Source organism: Caloenas nicobarica, chromosome 9, assembly GCF_036013445.1.
Source record: "Caloenas nicobarica isolate bCalNic1 chromosome 9, bCalNic1.hap1, whole genome shotgun sequence".
In the NCBI taxonomy this organism is placed as follows: domain Eukaryota; kingdom Metazoa; phylum Chordata; class Aves; order Columbiformes; family Columbidae; genus Caloenas; species Caloenas nicobarica.
The window spans coordinates 16,702,911-16,728,457 of NC_088253.1; the positions used below are offsets into that span (position 1 = coordinate 16,702,911).

The 25,547-nt window shown below is 49.0% G+C and overlaps 1 protein-coding gene across 1 annotated transcript in view; it reads right to left on the minus strand.

Moving 5' to 3' along the window:
* Positions 1-7,628: 7,628 nt before the first annotated feature.
* RANBP10 (RAN binding protein 10) overlaps positions 7,629-25,547 on the minus strand; it is a 70,192-nt gene continuing 52,273 nt past the window's right edge. The window contains exons 7-14 of the mRNA XM_065640964.1: positions 24,477-24,589; positions 21,723-21,831; positions 20,735-20,883; positions 18,444-18,639; positions 17,236-17,360; positions 16,175-16,320; positions 15,584-15,695; positions 7,629-13,548 (exon numbers count right to left, since the gene is read on the minus strand). Of these exons, the coding sequence (XP_065497036.1) occupies positions 13,418-13,548; positions 15,584-15,695; positions 16,175-16,320; positions 17,236-17,360; positions 18,444-18,639; positions 20,735-20,883; positions 21,723-21,831; positions 24,477-24,589 (1,081 nt within the window). The 3' untranslated portion in view covers positions 7,629-13,417. The remainder of the gene's footprint in view (positions 13,549-15,583; positions 15,696-16,174; positions 16,321-17,235; positions 17,361-18,443; positions 18,640-20,734; positions 20,884-21,722; positions 21,832-24,476; positions 24,590-25,547) is intronic.

A 25,547-nucleotide genomic window follows, 5' to 3' on the forward strand; every position in this document is an offset into this window, starting at 1 on the left:
AGCCCTGCCAGCACCTATCACTGAGCACAGCCATGAAATAAAGATTTTCTTCATGTGGTACTGGAGAGTGGTGTCCTTTCTTCTCCCAGCCCCAGCAGCAGTGCTGCTGCCAGCTGGTCAAGGAACAGAGCTGGCCAAGAGGCTGGGGTGGCATGGGGGCTCTTCTCACTACCTCCCAAAACCCCATGGGTCTCACGGGGGCAGGTGGGGAGGGGGACAGGACAGGGTTGCATGGATGCTCTGGGCATTTGGGTCCTGGCTTCAAGGGGACCCAAAAGGGGCTGAAGGCTCCTCTGGGGGGTTTTAAGTGCAAAACTGCCATCTGTTTGGGGCTTAGAGCTCTCAGGTTGTCCCTTGCTTTGCCCCATGCATGAGCACAGCCTGGCTGCCACATCTTCCCTGGACTTTGTTGTATCTGAGCTGCAGAGGAAGGATTCATCTGCAGAGGTCCCAGTGCAGGTAGAACACATAGAATGGACAGGGAAGCAGACTTCACCGACGTGCAGCCATGGAAAGCCCCTCTGTGCCAGGGGGAGCTCACCAGTGATCCCTGCTAGGTTTGGGGATGGGGAAGAGAACTGGAAGGGCAAAGGTGAGAAAACTCATGTGTTGAGATAAAGACAAAAGCTGCACACATAAGCAAAGCAAAATAAGAGATTCATCCACTCCTTCCCACCAGCAGGCAGATGCTCATCCATTGTGAGCAGAGCAAGGCTCCATCACACCCAGCAGTGACTTGGGAAGAAAAATGTTTTAACTCTGAATGTCCCCCCACTTCTTCCTTCTTTCCCAAAACAGTTTAATAAGGGGGAAAAAAAAGAAAACCACCAAAACAAATCTCATCAAGAGATGTGAAAACCATCACTTACCAGCAGACAGACGATGCCCAGCCAGTCCCCAAGCAACCCCCAGGCTGGCAGCCCTGTTCCTGGTGCTCCCAGGGAACAGGTTTTCGGCTGCAGCACCTCCAGGGAGGCTTTTGTGGCAGAGGAAAAACCCATCCAGTGCTGACACACTGCGGGTCTGGGAAACAGAGGTCTCATGGGCACCAAGAAGCAGGTGGAGATCTCTGGGGTGGACCAGGAGGTGCTTCAGTCTGGGGAAAAATTTTAAACTCATGCCTTTACTCTTCAGCATGCTTCAGACCATGGAGATACCTGTTTGCTTGGTCTTGGTGCTTCTCCTGACAGCTGTGGCTTTGGTGCAGCTGGATGGGGAGGTCCAGCCCGGCACCGTGTTGGGGATGAGGGCAGCGTGTCTAGGAGCTGAGCAAGGAGGAGCATCCCATCACCTGGAGGAGCTGGCAAGGGGCTGAGCAGGGCCTCACCTCCATCCTGGTCCTTCATTCACCTTCCCCATCAGCTCCTGGTAGAGACCTGTTGGCACAACAGCAGCATCACCATGATCTTGGCCCCAGCTGAGCCCATCAAGAGGCCTCTTGCCCCATCCCACAGTGTCTGTGGGTCCTGCCAGCCCTGGTCACAGACCATCCCACTGAGCAGGAGCAGGTCCCCACAGGGTCCTGTCTGCCAGACTCCCTCCTACCTGGCGGTGTGCTGGTGGTGCAGGGTGGCCCAGGCCACAGGAGCTGGAGGAAGCTGGGGCCAAGGAAGAGAAAGCAGCCAGAGCCTTGAGCAGGGGCAGCATTGAACGAGTCAGACAATATTTCCTATCTTAGAATCACAGAATTGTTTAGGCTGGAAAAAAACCTTTAATATCATCAAGTCCAATGACCCAGCACTGCCAAGTCCACCACTAAAAACATGTCCCTAAGAACCTCATCTACACGACTTTGAAAGCCCTCCAGGGATGGTGACTCCACCACTTCCATGGGCAGCCTGTTCCAATGCCTGACAACCTTTTCTGGGGAGAAATTTTGGGCAATATCCAATCTAAACCTCCCCTGACAACTTGAAGCCATTTCCTCTTGTCTTATCACTTATTGCTTGTGAGAAGAGACCAACCCCCTCCATGCTACAACCTCCTTTCAGGTAGTTGTAGAGAGCAATAAGGTCATTACATTTTTAGTTGTTGTTCGTGCCTACCCATTTTAATTTCTAAACCTCAATTTCCCCTTAATTGCAACCATTGACTTTTAACAGGTGTCTAGGAGATGATGTGACACTGGTGGCTTGTTGGGCTCAAGGGTCTGTACGTGAGGAAGGTGGTAGGAGCTGGAAAGGGGAAGGTGGGAGAGCTGGGGGATGCAGAGTCTGCAAAAGGCAGCTCAGGGGTTGTACATCAGGTGTTTTCTTCCTGCAGAGCACTCACCTGGGGAAAGTGGCATTAGAAACCAGCGGTGCCTTGCCCAACTCTCCTCATGGCCACCAAATCCGATGTCCTGCAGACCACATCTTCCAAAACAGTGTTGTCAGCACATTCGTCTCCTTCTCCTTTCTCCTTCCAGAGAAGTAGCACAAACATGAGATAATCTTCAAGGAAGCCTCTTTCTACCTTTATTCTCCTCTGAGAAGCCCTGGCTTGCGCCATGACCAAACCGCAGCCAGGCCCCTTCTCATGCTCCTGCTCACCATCATCCCACGTGGGTTCCCACCAGGTCCTCATCACCCCTCACACGGAGCGCAGCTGCATCTCACCTGCCCAGAAGCAGGTCTCTGCACAGAGGCTGAGCTGATGGACACCCTGCGGTGCTGCCGGGGTGTGTGTCACCTGTCCTGCCTGCCCATGGGGTCCTCTTGGGGGGTCTGGGGTAACTCTCTTGGGGTTGTGGTAGGGTTTGTCCCATCTCCCTGCCCTCCCCACAGAAGTGACCCTTCTGTACACTGATGACCACAAGCCCCCATCTCTCTGACACACTAATTTCAGTCACAGTGCTGGTGTAGGAGGAAAGGCAACGCTTAGGATCAGACTTAGGACCAGATCCAGACTGTCCTCAGATGCCCTGATGCCATTGTCCCTTCTATAAAGTCTCCTGAACCCACCAAAATCATCTGCCACCCCATCCTGGTTCGGTCCAGTGTGTCTTTTTCTGCTTGATAACATCCCACCCCATCCCAAGTGCTTCACTGCCTCTTGGCAGGGGGTACTCATTAGTCACTTGGTTTTGATGACTTAGGCAAACTAACTAAACCCACCAATGGCCTTTTCCTTCTCAGAGATTTTGGGGTTATTGCTCCTCTTAGAAATAAACAGGAAAGCATTAGACTTGATGTCTCGCCTTCACAGAAAGTTGTTTTCAATCTCCTTTCTTGGGTAAATTTCAGTTCCCCCGAAGCCTCCTGGAAGCCCCTTGCAGCCTCACGGCCCTTCTGCAGAAAGCAGAACTGACTGCCCTACTCCTCGGCCTCTTCCACCCACCGCTGGACATGCCCCCAGAATAAACAATGACATAAATCCCCTCATACCTGGGAAGAGGCTTTGTAGAAGAGGTCTGAAATTTTTGGAAAAGCAGTTAAAGTAGGCGGCATGCAGAGGATAAATTACGGTGCAGCAAGAGCCAAAGCCAGAGACACCGGGCAGGGTGGCACGAAACAGGACAGAGGAAGAGCCCTCACACAGACACCGTGCTTGCTGCAAGGACAGTCCTGCTGCTTGCTGTGCTCCTCACCTTCTCCCTGCACTGTGCTGCAGGTAAGGCATCTCCTGGGCCACCACAGTGGGTCAGGGTCCCCAGTGGGGATATCCCGTTGGGGAGGTCAGGCAGGAAACCCCGGCGTGGAACGGGGATGGTGTTGCTGGCAGGAGGATCAACCCGCTGGTCGGGGCAGGGTGGCATGTCCTGGGGTGCAGGGAAGGATGGAGAGGGTGCTGGGTGGCCTCAGCAAAGCTGGATGCACGGCCGGTGGTGCGGTGTGAGCTGTGTCCTTGCAAAATAGAGAGGTTCCTCTGCAGAGGAGACCCCAGGGGCCTGGGGAGACGCTGCAGAAGCTTGAAGGAGACTCCGGCAGCCGTTCCCCCTGTCTCAGGTAGATGAGCAAGTGGGTTGGGGGGAAAGCCCCTGCAGCTGTTCGGACCTTCCCAAACCACCTTGCAAGTTGTGCCACTGCAGTGGAAACCCCCAAAGCGTCATCCCCAGACCAAGCACCCCGACCTCACCGTGCACTCCGGCAGCTGCAGCGTCGCAGGCTGTGCGGGGTGTCAGGTCCCATGCCGTTCCCCTCCTCGCTGCTGTCAATGTTTCCCAGTCCTGTCCTCGCTGCCATGAAGGGAAACAAATCCCCGCTGTGGGAGCTGCTGCAAAGCTCCACATCCTCCATCCTGTGATTCATGCCATGCGGTGTCGCTGTCTGGTGATGCAGTTTGTTGCAAAACGCTGCCAAGAGCATTCACCTCTCTCCCTTCCCTTCGCAGCCCATGACTCGCCCAACCGAATGCTGCTATAAGCACGCAGAGAAACCCGTCTGATGCATAAAGTACTTGTACGAGACGCCCAGCGCCTGCTCCTTGCCTGCAGTTGTGCGAGTACCCCTGGGGTTCACTCCCAATCCACACGGCTGGGAGCCGCTCCCCCCACCCCGTCCTGCCCCACAGACAGCACGGTCCCCGCTGGGGGCACATGTCTGGGGGGTGCTTCAGTAGGAAATTAGCTCTGTGGGATAGGCAGAGAGGGACAAAAATGGTTTTTGGTGCTTTCTGCTAATGCCAGTGGTGTGGGAAGACTCAGACATGCACCATCAGCCCTGCATGAGGAGGGCCCAGGCTGCTGGACATCATTTCCAAACCTCCATCCAGGATGGGGCTGCACACACAGAGGGGAGAAGTAGCTTGTGGGAGGGGAACGGCTCACAGTTCACGTTTTCACTCTCTTTCCTCATTTTCTCACTGCAGGATTGTGACTCCCAGCGGTAACGAGATCTGCGCCAACCCCGAGAAGCTCTGGGTGAAGAGCGCCATGAAGAGGTTTCAAAGGAAAAAGTGAAATCATCCTCTGTCATCCACCATCTGACTCACCCATCCAGCCCTCCTGTTCCAGACGGAGCAGACGGCGCTCGCAACACTTCTCCAAGGGTCCCGTGGTGGTGAGCACCGTCCCCGCAGGTGGAGCCTGCCCGAACCCCGGCACGACTGGGTGTCACAGCGGCATGGACCAGCCACCAAGTCCCTTTGGCAGTCACTGCCCTACCAGGATGTGCCCCATGGAGCAAATATTTATAATAAAGACTCATTTCCACAAGCTCCTTTTTGAATTTTTCCTGATTCTTCAGCCTGAGGAACAGATCCTACCAGCCCAGGGCATGGTGTGGCCACAAAACCCCTTTGCCACAGGCACGTTTCTCCAGGCTCGGAGCAAACTATGCCTGGTCACAGCCTGCGCTTCGTGGGGAACCTGATAGTGGGGCCAGGTCTTGACCCATAGGTCAGGGACCCATAGGTGAGGTTACACATATCCATAGGTATGGCTATATGTCCTTAGGGCATGCTCTCAGCCCCATAGGCTCTGCAGGAGCTCCAAAATTAGGTGGTTGAGAGGGGAGGGTTCAGGGGGAAGACACTGATCTGCCAAATCCTGAATACCTTGCCAGCCTTCCAATATACTGGTGGCCAGTGCTAACCAGGTGAGGGAGACAAAAAAGGGTTGCGTCCTCACCCTGTGGACCAGCGCCATGGTGGTGAGGACACAAGCCTTTCAGCTGGGCAGGAACAGAGGTGTCCGGCTGCAGACCCCGTGCAGGGCTGGGGACGGGTGGGAGCCGCAGGGGACCCTGACTGGGAACACCAGGTGCTGGTCCATCATGTTACACGAGAGGTGCAAAGAGCACATGGGAAAACCTCAGAAAAGTGAAGGCAAGAAACGTATTAAGTGCTAGAGACTGATCTTCAGCATAAAGCATCATCAGTGTTCCATACTCACAACTAGAAAACAGGGCAGGGCTGTATTTTCTAGGACATTGAATGCAGGCAGGGAATGGAACGCACATTCCAAATGACATTTTTGCCCATGCATCACAAGCACCATGGGATGAAGCAGTGATGGAAAGGAAAAGCTGGAGTGGAATCAGATTTTGGGGGACTAACATCTCATGGATTGTGCTTGGCTATTGATAGACACAAAGTTCCAGGTTACACATTCACAGCACATACCACCAAGAGCCAGGAGGGCCATGTTGACTTCTGAAAGAAAAAATGGATGTGCAAGTAGCCATGCAAGGTGGTAAGCTCATGGATAGACACCCCAGTATGTATTTCAGAGACTCTTTAAACTTTACTTACTAAGCAGCCTTCCCCAATCATTTCAATTTGAGGGTTGCAAAGATTATCTCACTCCCTTTTTTAAAAAAATTCAAAATCATGTAGGCCCACAAGCAGAATATTACACACGGACAACATCATGCTCAAGGAGAAAAAGCAATTCTTGCCATGGCACACAGCTAATCCAGAAAGTTTTGACCTGCAAAAAGAGCTGTGTCGACAAGATGTGAAAGGTGTTACAAGATGCTATTGCCAACAAGAGGTGAAAAGGTTGAAGAAGGCCAGTGGATCATCCAGGAATATTATGGGGATGACACATCGCAGCCTCTATCAGAGAGGTGGTGATGGAAATGTGGGACAAACACTGTCTGGCCTCATTACAGAGCCACCTCTGCTGAAAAAAAAAAAAAAAAAAGATGATGATTTTGTCAGTCTCTACCCCTTCATTAACAAAACGATGCCCTACTGGGCACACCATTGTTATTCTTGAGGATTTTACCTCCCCAAAAGCATGTTTTGGGTGATGGGGAAGAGAGTTCTGGTGATGTTCAGAGTTCATCCAGACCCCAAGGACTGGGGGACCTGATGTGACTCGGGGACCGCTTGGTGACCTGATGTGACTTGCTGCCAGATGGGAATGTTACCCAGTGCGTGGCACCAGGACCCAAGATGCAGAAGGTGATTCATGACCAAAGGGCATCAATTACTAATTTCTAGGGGTTTGACCGCAAGCGTGCGCTGGAAGCACCCCTTGTCCACTATTTCTGGCAGAGCTCAGCAACTGTGGGAGAAGCTGTTTTGTAAGAAGTTTTGTAGAACAGTCATCACGTGCTTTCTGCTACACTGAGAAAATCTTATAGCAAAAATACATATAGGTGTCATCAGCTGCTGCATCACGAACCGCCCCATAAATACAAGCTATCAAAGCTGGGTAGGGCTTACCTGAAAGTCTCAGCGATAATTCCTTGTTTCCCTCTAATAACGAGGCAGCAATGGCTGAGCTAAGAGCCTGCCCTGACCACCAAGGACCTGCGCAATGACAGGGACACACTTTTGCCAGCGTCTGCTCACCTCAGGATGGGGAAAACTCACCCTGGAGCTGGTTCATCCTTGTTGGGCAGAGCCCAGCTCAGCCTTGTTGGGCAGAACCCAGCTCAGCCTTGTTGTGCAGAGCCCAGCTCAGCCTTGCTCGGCAGAGCCCAGCTCCTTCCAGCCAGCGGTGGGTCCCAGGGCTGATGTCTCCCAAGCCATGGGACATCATTGCACCACCTGCCCCCCTGCCCGCGGGCAGGCAGCCCCATCCCCTCTCGGAAGGGACACAAGCTGCTGCCTACACCAGCTCCGCTGCTCACCTTCCCCCGCGAGCAGAGACCGACAAAGCACACGGCTCCATGCCAGCTCTTGCACATGGATGTGTATTTTAATAAAAATAATTCTGTCAATATACAGCAGAACGTTGATTTCTTTACCATATTTCCAGTATATTTTCATAGGCTTTTTCTCAGTTAAAATCCCCCACCCTCCCCTTTTTGAAGTTTTCATGCGAAGCATCAGATAACTTAATTCACAAATACTAAGCTTAGACTGAACCAATGTGCACAATTTGTGTAATGTCCATCGAGCTGATGTTGTACCAAAGAGGAGAGAACCCCCCTTCGAAGGTGATGAGAAGCCTGGAGCGGTGCAGGGAGACCTGCTCTGTCGCAGGCCAACGGTGGCCGCTGCTCCAGGGCTGGTTGGAAACCTGCAAAGACCTCGCACCCCATGCTCCAGCTGAGCATTTCATACCTGAGTTTTGAGCAACGAGCAGAAGAGAGTTCACTGCGTGGTGGGCAGGTCCTGGGGCTTGCACCACCGAACAGGTTGCGTGCAAGAGCTTCAGGTGCCGGCAGCCTCCTCCTGCTGGAGAGCCGTGAAGAGCGTGCACAGGTGGGATCGAGAGAGAAAAATCCCAATCAAATGCCCGTGCAGAGTCCTTGGTCTGGAAGAGTCACCACATTTGTATTTTTGAAATTTTCTTTAAAAGCCTGATTATTCCCAGAGCTACTGTTCCTCCTTTCTCCAAGTTTGAGCTGATGAGGAGCCCCGCCTGCCAAATCCGCTGTGCTCCCAGCCAGAGGGAGGATGCAGCTAAAGGAGTCAGAGTGTGTGCCTGAACCCAAGTGGGGTGACCAGAGAAAAGGTGTCTGCCTGGCTGGGGGAGGTTCAACAAGGAGCAGAGGTCTGCGTGGCCTCCAGGAATGTCTCTCTTAAATGTAAATCTCACATGGGACTCGGCTTCCTGCCTGCAGGAGGGAGTTAAGCCTCCCTCTTGGAAATAAAACAGCTGGTGGGATATGTGCTCCTCAAGCCTGGGCTTTCTGGGCACTGCTGCAGCTCAAGGCTGCAGGCTCTGATGTGGCACAGATATGCCACGTTCACTCATCCATCACCTGCCACCTCTTGCTGCATGGCAGGTCGGTAGAGAGCAGCTAGTGCTTCCTCTGGAAGAGGCCTCCAGGCTCTCAACTGCTCACCTTTCCTCCCCAAATCTGGCATAGCTCCCCCCACGCTCACCCCACCGACAGCTCCTCCAGCTCTCTGATCTCCGCAGCAGACGGGACATGGCTCACAGACAGCTTTTGGATCGGAGTAAGAGCTGCTGGACTGCAGCTCCCTCCATCACTCATTGTTCTGGGGCAGCAGAAGTGTCCCAGCAGCTCACAGCATATGTCCCCTGTTATGTTCCCCCCAGCCCTTTTGCAGAAACATCTCAGGACAGACGTGTACAGCTGGAGTCCCCACACCAGCTCTCTACAAGAGACCTACTCCCCTCTGGATCCACCACTCGGGCTGCTCTGACACAGGCAGGGTTTGAAGGAAGCTGCTCCTTCTGCAAAGGGGACTCCTGGGTGGACCAGGACCACCTTGCCAAGGAACATGTCCCTTCTCCCATGTTGTGACCAGCGTCACGGGGCCTCACTGTGCGTAGGATTGAAGCATGATGGACCTCTCTGCCTGCTGCCCTCTGTGGACAGAACTTCCTGACGCCGTGTTGTGCATCACGCAGCTTCATGGAACTTACATACTGCTATGTAGCCTGGCTGTCACGGTTCACTTTCTCCATCAACCCCATGATGGCAGGAGGAACTCTGAAACCAGCATCAAAGCCACATGTGCTACACGAGTATTGAGGTACCACAGCACAGCAGCATCACCGCAATCCAACGAGGTTTGCTTTGCTGGAGGAGATGGTTTATGATGCCTGATGCTAATGATAAATGCGATCCCCAGAGCTAGTTACACCAGCTCCGCTTGTTCCAGTTGTTCAAGAGAGCCTCAAGAACAAAGCTATTTAAAGAATGGCAAAAGTGCCTTGATAAGACTACATGAAAAATAAGGACACAACTTGAGGACAGGTAGAGACGTCACTGTTAAAAAAAAAACAAACCAGAAGGAATAAGGAAGCAGATGGGAAAATCCCAAGTGCACAGAACTGTGTACCACTGCGGGCAGCACAAACCCTTGTCCGTGTGAGACAAGCCTGGTGATGTGTCAGCCTCGTGAGGGAAGTCCTATACCCAATATCATCAGCATTGTAATGCTGGGCCACAGCTGACACCCTGTCACCCTCACCGAGAACTGGGAAGCCAGCAGTTTCTGCTACGGGCTACACAAACATCTACCGGGCTTCACTGAAGGGCTGGTGGGAGAACTGACACTGTGAGGGGCTGCCCGGATGGAGCAGAGTCTTGGCTGCAGCGTGCTTAGATCATCTATTTCTGAGCAAAGTGGGACGCATCTGGAATAAAAAAACCCAAATAACTTTTTAAAAAGTAATTTTTAAACTGCATGAAGCCTGTGGTTAGGTGTACAACCACATTCAAAGACCTCAGTTCAGTTCTGTTCACTTTGTAAAATGACCACAACACTTCAAACCAAGTCTCAACTGACACAAACTGCCAAGGAGCAGCCAGGGACACTTAAAGACTGAGAGGCTCTGAAAAATAACCTAGGAAATCCAAACCAGAAATCTCATCTAGGAATCACACACCGCAAACACATTTCTCTTCCCCACACTGAGTCATGACCACATTGGTCAGAATCCAAACACAACACACAGAAACCAGTAGTGAAACCACAAGAACGCTTGAAATAAAACAAAACCAAAAAGCAACAGGTATGGGATGGATAAGCTACAGCAGAAAAGCCTTTGCACTCCCCCAAAAACCAGAATCAGGACATCAGGTACTAGAGCTTGTGAGAAGCCGGAGCAGTGATGGGTGTTGGTTACAGCTGTGAGGTCAGTCGGGAACTGGGTCAAGTGGAAAGGGAAAAACAACTCAACCCAGCACTATTGCTTTGAGTGCACCACTGCTGTTTGTCTACAGGGATCTGCTGCCACTATGTGCTGCACATCGTCAGCAGCAGGAAGAGTGACGCAGCCCTGCCACATGCAATTAATCCCCATTAAGAGTGTGGCCTCTCAGCACTAACCAGGATGTAACAGCAAGATGGTTTCCACCACTGGGAGGGTCTCCATGAGAAGACAGACAGATCACTCCATCACACATTTCTTGGCACCAGAATAGGCAGGTATCTAGGAGCATTTCTTGTTTTTTGGTAGTGAAAGGGAAAACAAAACAAAAAAATGCTCTAGGATAGTCAGTAGAGCTGTGCTGAGAGACCACACAGGGCATTAGTATAATACATGATAGAGACTCGTCTTAAATCATCACAAAGAGAAGGAACAAAGAAAACTCAGAGATAAAGCTGGTGTTGCTACAAAGGAGAGGTCTGACTGCAGCCAGACAGCAGCAAGTTAAACAGTGACCGACAGCCGAAGAAGTCACTGAAGGTGAAAGGCAACACCAGGTATCAGATTATTCCCAACCCAAGCAGCCACGATCAGCCCTAAGCCTTGGCCTAAGAAATGGCGAGCCTGCAGAAAACCGCCTCACCAGGCCGAGCTCGCGTGCTGCCTCCGGTGCAGCAGCAGCACTGGGGCAGCCTGGCGGGTCCAGCAGCAGAGGCTCCACAGAAGAATCCTGCTCACCAAAAGCATCTCTGTGACTGCAGCGAGGTAAAAACTGCAGGCTGGGGTAATGTCCATCACTAGGACAATAAGCAGAGCTGAAAACCAACAGATGAGCTTTCAGGCATGTGAGCTGTTCCTCAGAATTGAAACATAAGACCCAGATTTGCAAGTTAAATTCGTCTGCTTAGTGCAGTCCCCTGCGCCTGTCTGCCCAGAACAGCTTCGGTACGCAGAGCTCCCTCTGCCTTTTTTTCAACTATGAGAGTTGATCCAGTAAAAATATCCTCTCCATCTCTAAACCCCATTTTGCCTGTTTTCTCAGGCCAGCATGGCTCCAGCACTGCTGCAAAACCTTCACCAAAAGGCAGCAACAGGCATTCCCAACCACCTCCAACGGCACCTGCACATTCACGGCCATGGTCATCTGCTGCAGCACAAGTGACACCTGCCTCCCTGCTCTGCCTTGATTTCAGACCTCATGTTCCAGCTGAAAATCCAGCTGCAAATGCAGAAAATCCTCAAAGCTCCGGGCGACTGCACAGAAGTCACGCACCACCTTTCTTTCTCCAGTGGCACACAAGCTCTCTTGCTGCCTGAAGCCCTGGCACAGGCTAACCTCCACTTTAAAGGCAAACTTCAACACAATCTGTTCCTCTTTCATTGACCCTTCAAAAAAAAAAAAGAAATGAACAGCAGTAAAATACATGTTGTGTCTCAGCTTCCCTGGGCCCTTCTGAGAGCTATTAACCTAAAATTCATTTGGTGCAGAATTACAATTCCTCCTGTGCAGCCAGACTGAACCTGAAGTCTCGCAGCAGTACATCGGAGGATGGAAAGGACGTGGTTGTGTGGCACAGCCTCACCAGTTACAAGTACAGGCTCAGAAACACAGGCAGAAGGTTTGAATGCCAAAAGCTTCTTAGCACTTAAGTCCCTGGGCCTGATACATACTGCAGCAGGGACATATTAGTCCATCTTACTTGGAGGTTACTCATCCACACATCCCTGCTGGTCACTTTTGGGCCTGAAACTAAAATAATTTTCTTAGTAATCTGTAAAGAAACATTGCTGCTCCCTTCTGAGCAGCTCAGACCTTACAAAGCTGGTACTGACCCCAACCTGCAACCTGATCTTGGCATGTGTCACCTGCAAGGGTAAGCACAGCTCACACTACTGTTCTCAAGACACTTCCAAAATTTAGAAGTGCTTGTTACGCGGAGGGGTCAGTAAATACTACTATTCTTAGTGACAGAGTCCTCCTATATGGAGAAAAAAGAGGATTTGTGATTTAACACAAAAACTGACAGCCCAACCGGGCAGCACCCGCGGATGTTTCTTGCAGGCTGACGTGACCTGCTCCTACCAGCACAGCAGTAGATGACTTCACATTCGCCACTCCTGTCCCACCAGCTGCTGTGAGAGCTGGATCTACCTGTTTCTCAGGGCTGTGAGATGCTTCTGCAGCGTAGCCACTAACATAGGCAACGCCCAGTCTTCTACTCTTCCCACTCACAAAGACAAGCATTTGGGAGCCTCATGCTCTTTGAGAGGTGTGCACCACGAAGGACCAAGCTCCTCCAATTCCCATCATTCACGTGTGACAGGACCTACCTCACCAGGTCTCCTGCGAGGCTGTATGATGTGTGTGGCTGGGATCGAGTCTGCGGGCAATAAATACATCAGTGACGTTGTGGAGGTGGAAGAGACCTTTTTAATAAACAGGATTCAAATAAAATTAAAAAAAAAAAATCCCTCTGAACTGCCACTGCAAGAAGAGTTCAGATTACTAGCACAGAAGATGATGCTGCATGTGCACGATGGAGGGAACAGGGAAAAAAAGAACAAGCTGTCACCAACTTGATGAGCTTCCTCAGTAAATCAGCAGAAACCAGCTCAGCAAAACTCTCCAGATAAAATACTGTTGGATCCATGAGAAACAACTCAAATCAAAATAAAGAGAAATCCCTACATCGGAAGGCGCTACATTAGAATAACCAGTGAAATATTGAGTGCCGCTGGAGCCGCAGCAATGGCAAGGAGACAGGTAAGATCTGCCGGTTGTTCCTGGGGTCAGGAATAGCCACACGGTGAGGGACGCACTCAATCCTGTCACCGGCAGCGTGTGTGTGCGCTAGAGGGGGTGTTGGTGGCAGGGAGGTCAGGCTATCGAACGAGGTGGTGGTGTCGAGTGGCAGCAACGGAGGGTGAAGGGCAGCACTCAACGATGTCAGCTCCATCTTGCTCTGGCGGCTAGTGCAAATAGTCGTCTACTCTGGCAAAGGAGCAGGAGCCCAAGCCCACGCGAGCCATGAGCCGCAAACACTCTGAGGCCTGGCCCAGGGCAAGCATCAGCGGGGGCTGCTTTGGCAGGTTCTGAGATTCTGTGGGGGCAAAAAAAGACACGTGTTTAGAAGAGGTGTCCTGGCTGCATGCCAGCTCACCTGCACTTGGGTCCCTCTCAGTCCCACCTGGGCACTGTCACGGCAGCCCTGGCAGAAGGTGCTGGCTCGGGAAGCAAGCTACTCCCGAGTCCTGCTGCTCTGCACCACTGCTCCTCCGCACACCCCACCACCCAGGACATGTCCCGCCATGTGGTCTCAGCTCAACAGGGCCTTTGAGAAAGTGCTGCTGTGGTGGCCAGAGCAAGAAAAAGGCAGCGGAGCTCCTGCTGCCTCAGTGTCTGCCAAAAAACCCTCAAAGCACGAGGTCAAAGCATGGCAGCACAAGGAAAGGCAGGAGAAACTGGCACCAAGTGAGAGGCGACCTCTCCATCCCTCCCACTTGTGCAAGTCTCCACAGCAGTCCAGGCCCCAGACAAACCCACTCACTGGTCACTGCTTCCTTCAACTTCACGTTTGATATGTATGCGAGAGGGAATCCTCAGCTGAGCTAGTCAAGGTGTCTTGCGACCTGTGCGACAAAGCATGTCCAGACACCATCTTCCATGTTGCCCTGGTGACAACCCTCAGCAACTTGTCCATGCTCCTCAAGCACTGGACAAACAACAGCTAGAACTGAGCCACCCTGCCGGACACCTGTCCATGCTGACTGTCATAGGGACTCTCCTTCCCAAACCGTTTAATTTCTGTTCTTTTACTCAGACAGAACAGGAGCCCTCATGGGTTTGTCCATAAAGCTGTTCTTTCCTCCAGAAGACAATCTCTAAATCTACTTCTGGCACTCTCAATGTGAGGTCAACAGACCCACTAGGAAATATGTCTGGACACAGTGCAGGGTCTGGTGACAGGATCAAGGGCCCTGCCTAGAATGAAACAATCCCTTTCTTGCAGACTGGTGGCAGGCCACGACCTCGTTATCACTATACCCACTTCTCCACCATGGGATTTTCTGTAGCTGAAGATGCCAGGAGGGTCAGCAATGACATGGCAACTCACTGACTGCAAGCACAAGACTTCCACCAGGGAAAGCTACTGCATTTACTATACCAGGTTCAAGATAAGAGAGTAAATGACAACAAGCTGTTGGACCAAGGAACATTCTTGTCTAATGAAAATGGCAGAACAGGCATAAACATTCATCCCTGAGGACACAGAGGAGGGCAAGAGACTGCTCGTACCTGGATCTAACCATGATCCATCCTGCTGACACAAAGAGCAAAGCTCATCAGAAAAAGGGAGCTCCCTTGCTAGCTGAAGAAAATCAACCTGTAACCAGATCCCTGCACAGAGGGGTGTCCTCCCTGCACAGTTATGACCAGAAGGGAACGAACACAGGGCTGGACCATCACCACAGCCCTGATTCCAGCACTGAACTGCAGGCGGCCAGGCTCCCTGGCCCCTCGCAGGCACAGCACATGGTGAACACGCAGAGGTAACGCTCGAAGGGAAGACAGATCCATTTCACTCTGCATGTCCAACATGAGAGGAAAGGTAACTGGATTTATGGCCCACTCTGCTTTAGAGCCAACACTATGGAAACCTGCTTCACTTATGAGCTGCTGCAACAAAGCAACTGCATTCCCTACCAGAAAGCAGGATGATATCAGGACAAAACTATACCAACCCAAACAGCATGGAAAAGGCCCTTGCTAATGCCAGCGAACTGATTCAGGTGGGTTCGGAGCAAGATGGGAGAAGGGCAGGAAATGCATCAAAAAGATCTTGGCTTCCTCAGTGAGCAAGGGAGGAAAATCTTGAGGAGCAACCTTGGAAGCAGCATTGAGGAAGACCCAAGGAAGGGAGGATCTGTTCGTTCAGGTGGATCTGTTCTCTGTAGGTTTCCCTCCTGCCTGCCTCCATGTGTCACTGCCCTGTGAGCCCCCAGCAACAGAAAGCAAGGCAAAAGCTAAACACAAGTATATCTGAACTTTTCCTAATACAGGCTTGCCTGCCACAGGACAGCCCTTGAGAGCAGGTATGTCCTGTAGGTGGCGCTCACAGAGGAACCAGACCTTACCCAATATAGCACTATTAAGAGCAGCGCACACAGGTTCCCTCTGGATCGGGTCCAGCTGTTGACCGACGGGGCAGTTCCAAGGGTCTGAGTACGCTAACAAGCTAAATGCATCCTGCATGAGAGAACAGAAAGGCACAATAAGGTCACACGTAGCTGCAAATACACAGAAAAACCACCAAGTCCATCAGGCACAGCACCTCCTGCCATCACCAAGGTGATAGGTGCCCACCTCCTGAAAATAAATGGCCCTTTTCTTCTTTGCAGCAAGGGACCACACTGGGCCATCACAATAGTACATTAAAGAGAGTGACCCCTCCACCTGGCAGGGGAGCCCAGCATGGGAAGGCACGTAGAGTGTCATCTGGAGAGGAGAAGAGCGAAAGCAGGCAGGAGCTGTGTTTCTTCTCCCTTGTGCTGAGAACTGGGTCTAGATGCGCTACGTTCACTGAGTTTCGAGCTCTGATCCCCATGCAGGTCCCCTCTTACTCACCAGGTGCAGAAGTGGGGGCCACCCAGAATTCTGCGAGAGAACCCACAACCCCAGTCCTGGCTCAGAGAACTGCTGTGATGCAGCACAAGGCCCAGGCTTACCTGAAGCATCTTTTTGTGCATTGTGTTCTTCCCATATTCTCTGCAAAGCTGCTCACTCAGCATCTGCAGCTCCCGTCCAAACTGGATCATTCGCTCCGTGGCAGCGTGGTTCCCTCCGCAGAGCTGCCTCTGGGGGCAGCTGTCTTCTACAGGAAAGGCAGTGGAGAAATAACAATCACCTCTCATTCCTTGGCACTGCCCACGCTGTGTCATGCTACCCATAAACTCCTTCCCCTTCTGGAGCAGGGAGCTGCTCCCTGCTCTAAATTTATCCCAGTGGAAGCTTTTTCCGATCCCTGCCCTACAACAGTGAGTAGTGTTTTTCCCAGTACTGTTTTTTTCATACACCTGTTAGGTACAGGGAAAACTTGAGCTCAGTTTGTTCAGTGCTTGAGAACTACCTACAAACCAAGTCTTCTGATAACATCATAGGAACGTGCAACTCCAGCTGTGTTACTCTTTCATGCGTGTAGTACAGCACACACAACACGGAAACCCCTGCTCTAACAAACCCTGGACTCAGATAACTTTCAGTCAGAGATGCCAACACCATCAAATTCCCAGTATTAGGTGGCCACAACACCCATTTTAACTGTAGGAATCCTCAATTTCAGAGGCAGAGAGCTAGTTCTTCCTCTCCCTCCTGGCTAAAGCACCCACAAACAAAACAGTTACAGCTGACCATGGTGCGCTGAGGACACTGTGCAGCTGGGCACCCGCCAGCCTTTCACAGCTCGCTTCAGTTCCTCAGCTGGAAGAAGTGTCACGACTGCTCTGAGCTGGGATTTATCACCAGCACTGAAAAAACCTTTGACTTCTATATGCTTTCCCTGCTCCACAACATCACCAGCACTGCTGCAAGACTATGAAAAGCCAGACCTAGTTTTAGTTCCAGGACAGATTCATTTTGCCCCTGAAATGGGCATCTTGAGAACTTCATTCACTGAGGTGGGGAAAGAATCCCAAAGTAGATGTTTTTTCCCCACAATCCAACCACAATATTAACTCCTGATACCAGCTCCTTCTATTTCCCTTTACCCCTCCTGCCTCTGAGGCCCTACCCATGCTGGATTCATCCGTCTGCAGGATCTCTTCATGTTTGTAGGTGCCATTCATTATCCTGGTTGATGAATTTTCCAGGACTCCGTTGGGATAATGCTCAGCCTCCATTTCCATCTCACTGTCACTGAGGTGAAAGGAAGAAAGAAAAGTCAGATGTCTAAATCAGAAAGCGAAGAAATGAAGAGCTCCGATGCCAAAAGGTTCCCTGCAACGGCCAGTGAAACAGGAAAGGCACCAGTTGGACTACAGGGACCAGATGGTCTAATTCAGTGCAGCACAAGTTGTCGCAGGCTTCTGAAGATAATTCATGAAACAGTTTTCTGTTCTGAAAGCACCTGTTATAATTACAGGTGCAGAGCACTTATCGTTTCCCCTTCAGGAAGCTGTCATCTCTGGGACAGCCAACAGCAGCCAGACAGTAGGTAACATACTAACATACTAAACAGGAGGGAAATCTTGGCTGCAGTAAACCACCAACCCTTGCAAAAAGTGCAGTGCAGGACACAAGGGCTCTGGGCTTTAACGTTCAAGACAGCAGACTGAATTAACTGCTGATTAACTGAAACAATGAGAAAATCTTGCTGGAACTTGTGCTCTACACAAAAAAAAAATCATAAATCCAGCATTATCAAATTATTCTGGAGGGTGGTAAATTGAGTCTGAACAAGTGTTTGACACTCAGTTACGTGCTGTATGGCTCCTAAGAGGTCATGATAGAGACTACAAACTCTGCTCAGCAGAGTACTCTGAGAATGAGTGGACATTGGACACTTTTAAGATTCAGCTGGACAGGGTGCTGGGCCATCTTGTCTAGACTGTGCTTTTGCCAAGAAAGGTTGGACCCTTCCGAGCTGGTGTTCTATGATTCTATGACTGGCTGAGGCAGCAGTAAGAAAACCAGACTCAACGGGAGAGCTTCTCTGCAAACTATCATGTTGGGCTCTGACGGCATCGGTTTAATGGGACAGCTTGGTGTTTGAAACAAGAGCATCATAATATTCCTTATGAGATGGCCTCCAAGCCTGAGCCAGAGCAGGAGAACTGGAACACGCTTTTGTCTGCTGGGAATAGTAGTGACCTTGCAGATAATGAAGTTACTCTGTTGTTCAAAAGAGGAGGACAGATGCCCTTCTGGCTCTTCAGAAAGCAGACTGAGCCCTCTCCACCATCTCACCCTCCTCAGGCATCTACAAAGGAAAAAAAATACCTGGTTTCTTGGTTACTCGTACTACTGTGCTGCTGAGATTTGGTAGAATCTGTAGAATTGGACTCCGAGTAGTTCACAGATGAGGGGGAGGAGGAGGAGGAAGATGAAGACGATGAACTCAGTGTTGGGTATTTACTGTGACTCTGTTTGCTTTTTGTGGACATGACTCCATTGCTACAGGTTGGACTATCTGCCCCTGAAAGTCAAGAAGAAAGAGAAAAATGAGACCAGACTGACAATATCACTCTGTTGTGAAGTCAACAATTTAGCAAGAGAGTAGACTCCAAAGGAGGAAAGCAAAATAAGACAGCAGACCTTAAATTATTATTCATTGTTCTTAAATTCAGTGGGGTTTAGAGAAAACACAAATGAACATGGAAGGAACCCAGTGCTCGTCAGCAACATCTGAGCTTAAGGAAGTTGAAATATGGGCTGTAAAGAAGAGATGAGCAGAACCAGCGCACACATACACAGAAATTACTGTTGAAATATGAACCATGGATGGTTTGTAAAGAAGTTTACAAACTCTCTTCTCAAAAGCCCAAATATTTCTCAAAAAACCTCTATATGAGAAAACTATGAAAGCACAGGTGAAACCTGGGCCACAAGGAGAACTCTTGGGCAGCAGAACTGCGCAGGCTTACCTTACTTGTATTACATTACTGTCTTACATTACTTGATTCACACAACACTCAGCAAACAATAACAATCCTCTTAAAAATCACAAGCTGACCTTCCTTGTTCAGGAAAGCAGACATCACTGAGAGCCAGGCTTGAAATCTCATCCTCCCCACAAAAGGTGCCTATCAAGCTGTGGAACTCACTGACACAGGATATAAACCTTTGGCTGCTACCGCAAATTTTATATTCAAAATGACTGGCTAAACCTACAGGGGCTATTAAATACCAAGACGATGGCAAATCATTAGGGACTCAAACAATATTTTGGAAAAAACTCACTATGGGCTTACCTTCTTCCTATATTCCTGCCTAGGCAACCAATATTGACTCAGGATCTTGGCTAGATGATGTGACCTGGCACAGCTGTTCCTCCAGATGTGATGGTGATATATCACAATTCATCAGCTGATTGCACAATTATATTTATATCTAGGGAATTCATTTATATTTTTATCACAACAACCCAAAGATTCAAACAAAAGGCGATTTTGTGCATTTTCATGGGAAAGAAGCAGCAGACTGTGCGCTATAGTTCTGCTTAATCTTTAACACACACTGATGAAATTATCACAATTTTGAAAGCACAAGAGCTGAAACAGAGAACTGTGGAAGGTGATGTCCCATGCATGGAGACAAATACAACTGAATGCTGCCTTGTGTTGCTGGTTTTTTTATGTAGGTACCTCCTGGCTGAAAACAGGTATTAAAAAGAGCTTTTATGGACTGATGGGAGCATTCTGATTACCTAGTCAGAGAAACATACCCAGAGTTTCTCGCAACGTCATATAGGAAAACAAAGATATTGGCTTGGGAAGGTGAGTAACAGCTTGGAGACGTTCAAGTAATTGCCTTCCTTCCCTTAAATGTTTGCCTGTCCACAGCTTGTCACACGCAGCAGCAGGAATACAGAAACAAAACACCCTCAGATGGTTGGAAGCAGCTCAGACTGTTTTTGGGGGCTTTGCAGGTCACACTCCCTGGCCCACTCCATCTTCAAAGCCATTACCTAGGGTAGATATCTTGGGCATCCTGGTTTATCTTGTTCTTTCTGCTTCAAATCCTTAAGTTTCATTTCCAAAACTCCAACGAGTTGGTGCTTCAGAGGTTAGTTTTGCAGGTACAGAACTCTTCCCTTCTCACGTGTTTAGGGCAGTAGAGTCCATGGGAGAGGGAGAAGCTTTGATGCAAGACACCCCTTAAAACCTTTCTCTCAGTTGGCCAGACCAGTGCACCTTCTGCTCGGTCCTTACTGAAAAACGATTCTTTTGCAGACTCCAAGGTAGGAGAAACAGGCTTTGTTTTCCAGACCTCCTCTTACAGCTTGGTCAGTGAAACACTGAGTCACTAGTGGCTGCACTAGAAGGCCACCTTAAGAAGCTTCTTTATTCTGAAATAATGTGCTCTGCACACAATTGTCTGTGGAAAATAACTGATGCAAACCCCATTTTATGACAGTAGAGACACTCATGGCAACAGTATGTTCTCTCAGCTGGGTATCACAAAGGAAAGCAGCATTTCATAGAATAACATGCAGAAAATAGCAGGTAATGGACAGTAGTTGACCTTTAACATTTGCTCTTCTCACCAGGAGATAAAAACCCCACACTTACCGGTACTATGAACGTGTGAGTTGCTTGATCCATGTCTAGGACTTAAGCTGGGGGACCCGGGGTAACTGTCCTGGGATCTGGGGCTGCGGGCACTGAAACAACGTACTTCACTGTCTGTCCCATTCACCATCTCCACAAACTGCCGACACCTGATTTCATAGGAGGGAAGAGGGAGAAAAGGGTGCGTGACAGCCAGGATGCTCTGCAGTGAGGTTTTTTGAGTTAAATTTCTAGGCTTTGAAAAAGACATTTCAGACTCCTGGTACCTTTGTATTGCAAGTGCTCTGATAATACTATGAGAGGAAGGAGTTCAGAAAATGCAACTTTGATGCTAACGAATGTTGAGACATTCCCAAAAAGCAATTTCCATTGTGCTAAGAAGAAACTGTTCCTTTACAGCATGCTTCCGTTTCCACCATCTTTGCAGGTACTCTGAAATTCAACTGTGGTTTTGTTTTGTTTTTCGGTTTTGGTTTGTTTGGGTTTTTTTGTGTGTGGCTGGTTTGTTTTCTTTTTGTTGGTTTTTTTTTTTTGGTTGGTTGGTTGGTTTTTTTGTGTAGTTTTTTGTGTGTGTGTGTTTGTTTTTTTTTTTTCAGGGAGAAGATACTAAATCTGCCAAACCAATGGCATATAGGCAAGGGTAAAAAAAATACAATATCCACAGTGACAGTGAAGAGAGTTCTCCATTAAGCTTAACTAGGAACTGTCCTTACACATCTCAGGAGGCTGGGAAGACCCACTTCTGCCTGACCTCATGAGGCAAAGCCATAGTGGGTCTGAGCAGCAACAGAAGGGCTACGTCTACATTGCTACAGGCACTGTGCAAAGGACTGAATTTATGTGCTCTCCCACTGGCTCCCAAAGGGATCTCAAAGAGTTTGAATCCAGACCAAGCTGTGCAGACAGACTGGATGGCTGGACAGCCTCTTTCTTCTTTCCTTCATCTACACATTTCAGCATTAGGGAGTATAGAACTATTCATACTTACTTTAACATGAAGAGCAGGTTGGGGTTATGTTCTAGGAGGCCAGGATAGAGCTGTTGTGTGGCTTCTATAGCCTCTCCCACTCTGCCTGCTAATACGAGCTTCTGTATTCCTGAAAGCAAAAGGAGACCTGTTTACACACAGGACCAGCCAACAGGAATGCCCAGAAGAGTTGTCTTGCAAACGCCACACAGCTCCCCACTCCACCTCGCACAAGGGCGAGGGAAAACTGGGGACCACATTCTATTTATTATGGTTTAGGATGAGGAAAAGTCTGCGAAAATGAGAGAGAATCTGTTAGTAGCTCAGAAATGCCAACAGCAGAAGAATTTGAAAGATGAAGTGGGTGCGCTGGGGTGGGGTGCTCTGGGACTTTAGTCTTTTGGTCACAGAGCTCTGCAGCAATGGAAAGGAAAGCAGGATACAGCAGCTAGATGGAGCAAGGGGCCTGCAGGGGAGATGACAATTTCAGAGGGGAACCTCCTAGGTCACCCCTACATTACATCCTCTGAATGGTCCGTGCTTGGATGATTACTGTACGGCTGACCACCAGAGGAGCAGAGTATTCTTAGAGTCCAGGGGCTTAAACCACAGCACAGTGCTGCTTCCCTGCTGCCCCCATCTCTAAGTAGAAGGAATTATACCAACAAAACTGAGTTCCTGCACATCCCACCTCAATCTATTCCCAGAGAAGTAGCCTGAGCTACAACAAGGATGTGGCACCTGCCAGCGAGCTCCAGGAATGAGCTACTGACTAAACGAGAAACACCTCAACAAGTTGTACCCTTCTAGGAGGTGCAAAGATACAAGGCAGAAGCCATTTACCACGCAGGTGATGAGCAGGTATGTTCCTTCAGTGGGTCAGAAGACACGAGTGTTAAGACTCAGTGCAGTCACTGATTGATCCCACAACACTCAGAAGCTGCTGATCTACAGAAGTTCACATTTTATTTTTAAGTGTAAACTAAAAACTAAATGTACTTAGAACTAAAACTGTATTGCACTTTCTCTTTTTCCAGGACTCCTCAGACAACAGAGAGGAGGTTTTGAATTGCCTGTGAGGTGCTTTGCAAGCAGAGGCTGCAACTTTCACAAGTCATGAGCAGCTGGAAGCCCGGCCCAGTGATCCTTATTAGTAACTCCCAGTAACAATTTGCAACGACTTGTCTTGATTCTCCCCTCTCAGTGTCTATTGCTTGTTATCATAGCTGAAGATAAACCCCAAGACGTGGCTCTCACACCATGTGTTGCAGTTTCCTTCATTTCGCTCTGTTTCTTCTGCTGACTTGCACATCCGTTTTCATGTCTCGCTGCTTTTGACAGCTCTCTCCTTTGCCTCGTTTGGCAACTCTCACACATGTTGCTGCCTTTTATATTTTCCCCTCTTTTTGTTTTCCATCTGTGTTTTCCTCACACCTTTTATTTAAGCCTCAACTTCAGAGCTCTCTATTCCTTCCCTCCCATCTGCCTTGTCCAATGTCCTCAGACAAGCAGGACTGCACCGTCTCGCACGCCTCCCATAAGGCTTTATCAAGTAAAACCGCACCAGCTGGGGTCAGAGCTGTGTAATGTACAACCTGAAAGCACAGAGTCCATCAGCACTAATGGGCAGCAACTACAAGTTATTTTGGGTACTAAGCAGAGTCCCCACATGAACCTGAATGCTGGCTGAGTGCACGTAATGTATGGAGAGCAAGCCACAAAGGGGCACGATGCTCCTGATACAGAACAGTCACATGAGAAACGGTTCACAAAGGGAAGGGAAATGCACAGAGTGGGACACAGCCTGTATTCAACAGCCAGGAGAATGCAGAAAACACATCAATGTTCTGTGACTCCCCGGTCTGAGAATATGAATAGAAAAGCTAAAAAAAAAAAAAAAAAGAGTACAGCAGGAAAAAGCTGCAAGCCTTATTCTGCAGGAACCAAAAGCACTAAGAGCCTTAGCAACTGAGAGATGAGCCGCGCTGGAGGAAACAGCAGTAATCAAAACAGACACGGAACACAAACTCTTCACTAGTGTGAGCTAAACACATTGGCTGTGAATTTGCAAAACCCTCAACATGCAAAAAATCTACCTGAAGACAAAGTGTGCAAAGGGACTGGAAGACTCATTAACTCTAGGATAAGTTGTCATAGTAGACTGACGTGTTTGTGTCCCTATGACCATGCTAACAAAGCTGCCCCTGCTGCAACAGACTGCATTGAAGAACCCAAATCTAAACAGATCTCTGGTGCACAGTGACCTCAGCTCAGGTAAAGTCCAAGGTAAGCATTCTATTCACCAATTTGGCACTACCTCCAAGAAAGTACCTTCTGCCCTAGATATTACATTTAGCCTGATGTGTCAAACTGCTGGACTCCAAGCTGAGAGTCACCTCATCTCTTCCAGGATTCAGCTATTGATTTTCAACAACACTGAGGAAAATTAACCAAGTTGATGAGAAAACTTAGCACATTCAACACCATCAAGCATGCAGGTCATTTCTCAGAGCAGACAGGCAAAGGAAAGAATAGGGCAGTTCTTCAGGCAAAGATGACAGGGGGGACACAGTGATGATGGCAAAGGTCCTCCCAGCAGTGCTCCCCAAGCTCTACAGGCCCACAGGCAGCAAAGCAAAGTCAGCAGCATGGTGCGGACCCCTTCATATGCTCGTGGAATAACTCTTCTACCTCCACGGCACTTAATTCCAGAGCCCTGAAGGTAATATGTGGCCAACGTGCCACGCTTTGGGAATGACTCCCCAAGAGACTTACTTTGTCTGTTCTTTATTGAGGTCTGTTCTTCCTGGATTGTGGTGTCTGTGACTCTGGCAAAGGCGGTTGCTGTTGAACAGTACCCATGATGAACCAAATATGACGAAACCATACTAGAAAATAAGAAAATACAAACAGATGAAGAAGCATTGGTAAAACGGGGTAATCACAGTGAAGAAAAAAACCAACACAACAGAAGCAGCAATTTCAGTGATCAAACTCAACTTGCTAAAGACATAACTATGGTCGTACTTTTGGGTCCAGACAGTATAAATTTACAAGACAGGCACTTTGTCCCTAGCAAAGAGGAGGGAGGCTCTGAATTCACCTTATGGAAAAAAAAAAATTACTCCCAATGCATACAAGGTATTTATGTATTTAATGACTACTGTCCAAGGGTCACTTGTAAGAGCGTAATACTGCGTTACTGCCAGTGACATCCTATATGGATACAAAATACGAACCTCAGAGAGGCTCATGGCTTTCAAGTAGATCTCAAAAAAAAGATTCTGGTCCTGCATTTCTTCCATCATTTATTTTGCCAGTAATTCTATCTTTGGTAGTCAATTCTCCTTATGAATTCACACATTCAAAGATAATTTTATCTGCTGATTTACAAAGAGTAGACTGTCAGTATTGATTTTACAAACAATAACACACTTTTAAGTTGTATTTTCAAAAAGTGTTGGGAAGGGGTGGTAGTATCATTGTCAGAAAACAAACACAACAAAAACGCCTTTCTGAACAGACCATTTCTAAAGCACTTGTGCCTTCCCAGGATATGGAGGGTAAATGTTGAAGCCCACTGGATTTTTAACAAAACCTAAAAGCCAGGAAAGGATTTCGAAGCTTCTAGTGATGAATCTCAAACCAGCCTTCTCATCATGAATCTGGTATGGATCCAGTCAAGTCACAGCTCAAAACACACCATTGACTTGCTACTTTCAGTAAAAGAAAGAAGTATTTTATGAGTCAGCAGTAATTGTCAGGTGTAACATTGTAAGCAGGTGTGTAATTTTTAAAACTTGTTTTAAAACGAAGTGCTTCTGACCACGACATGCCCCTGCCCTT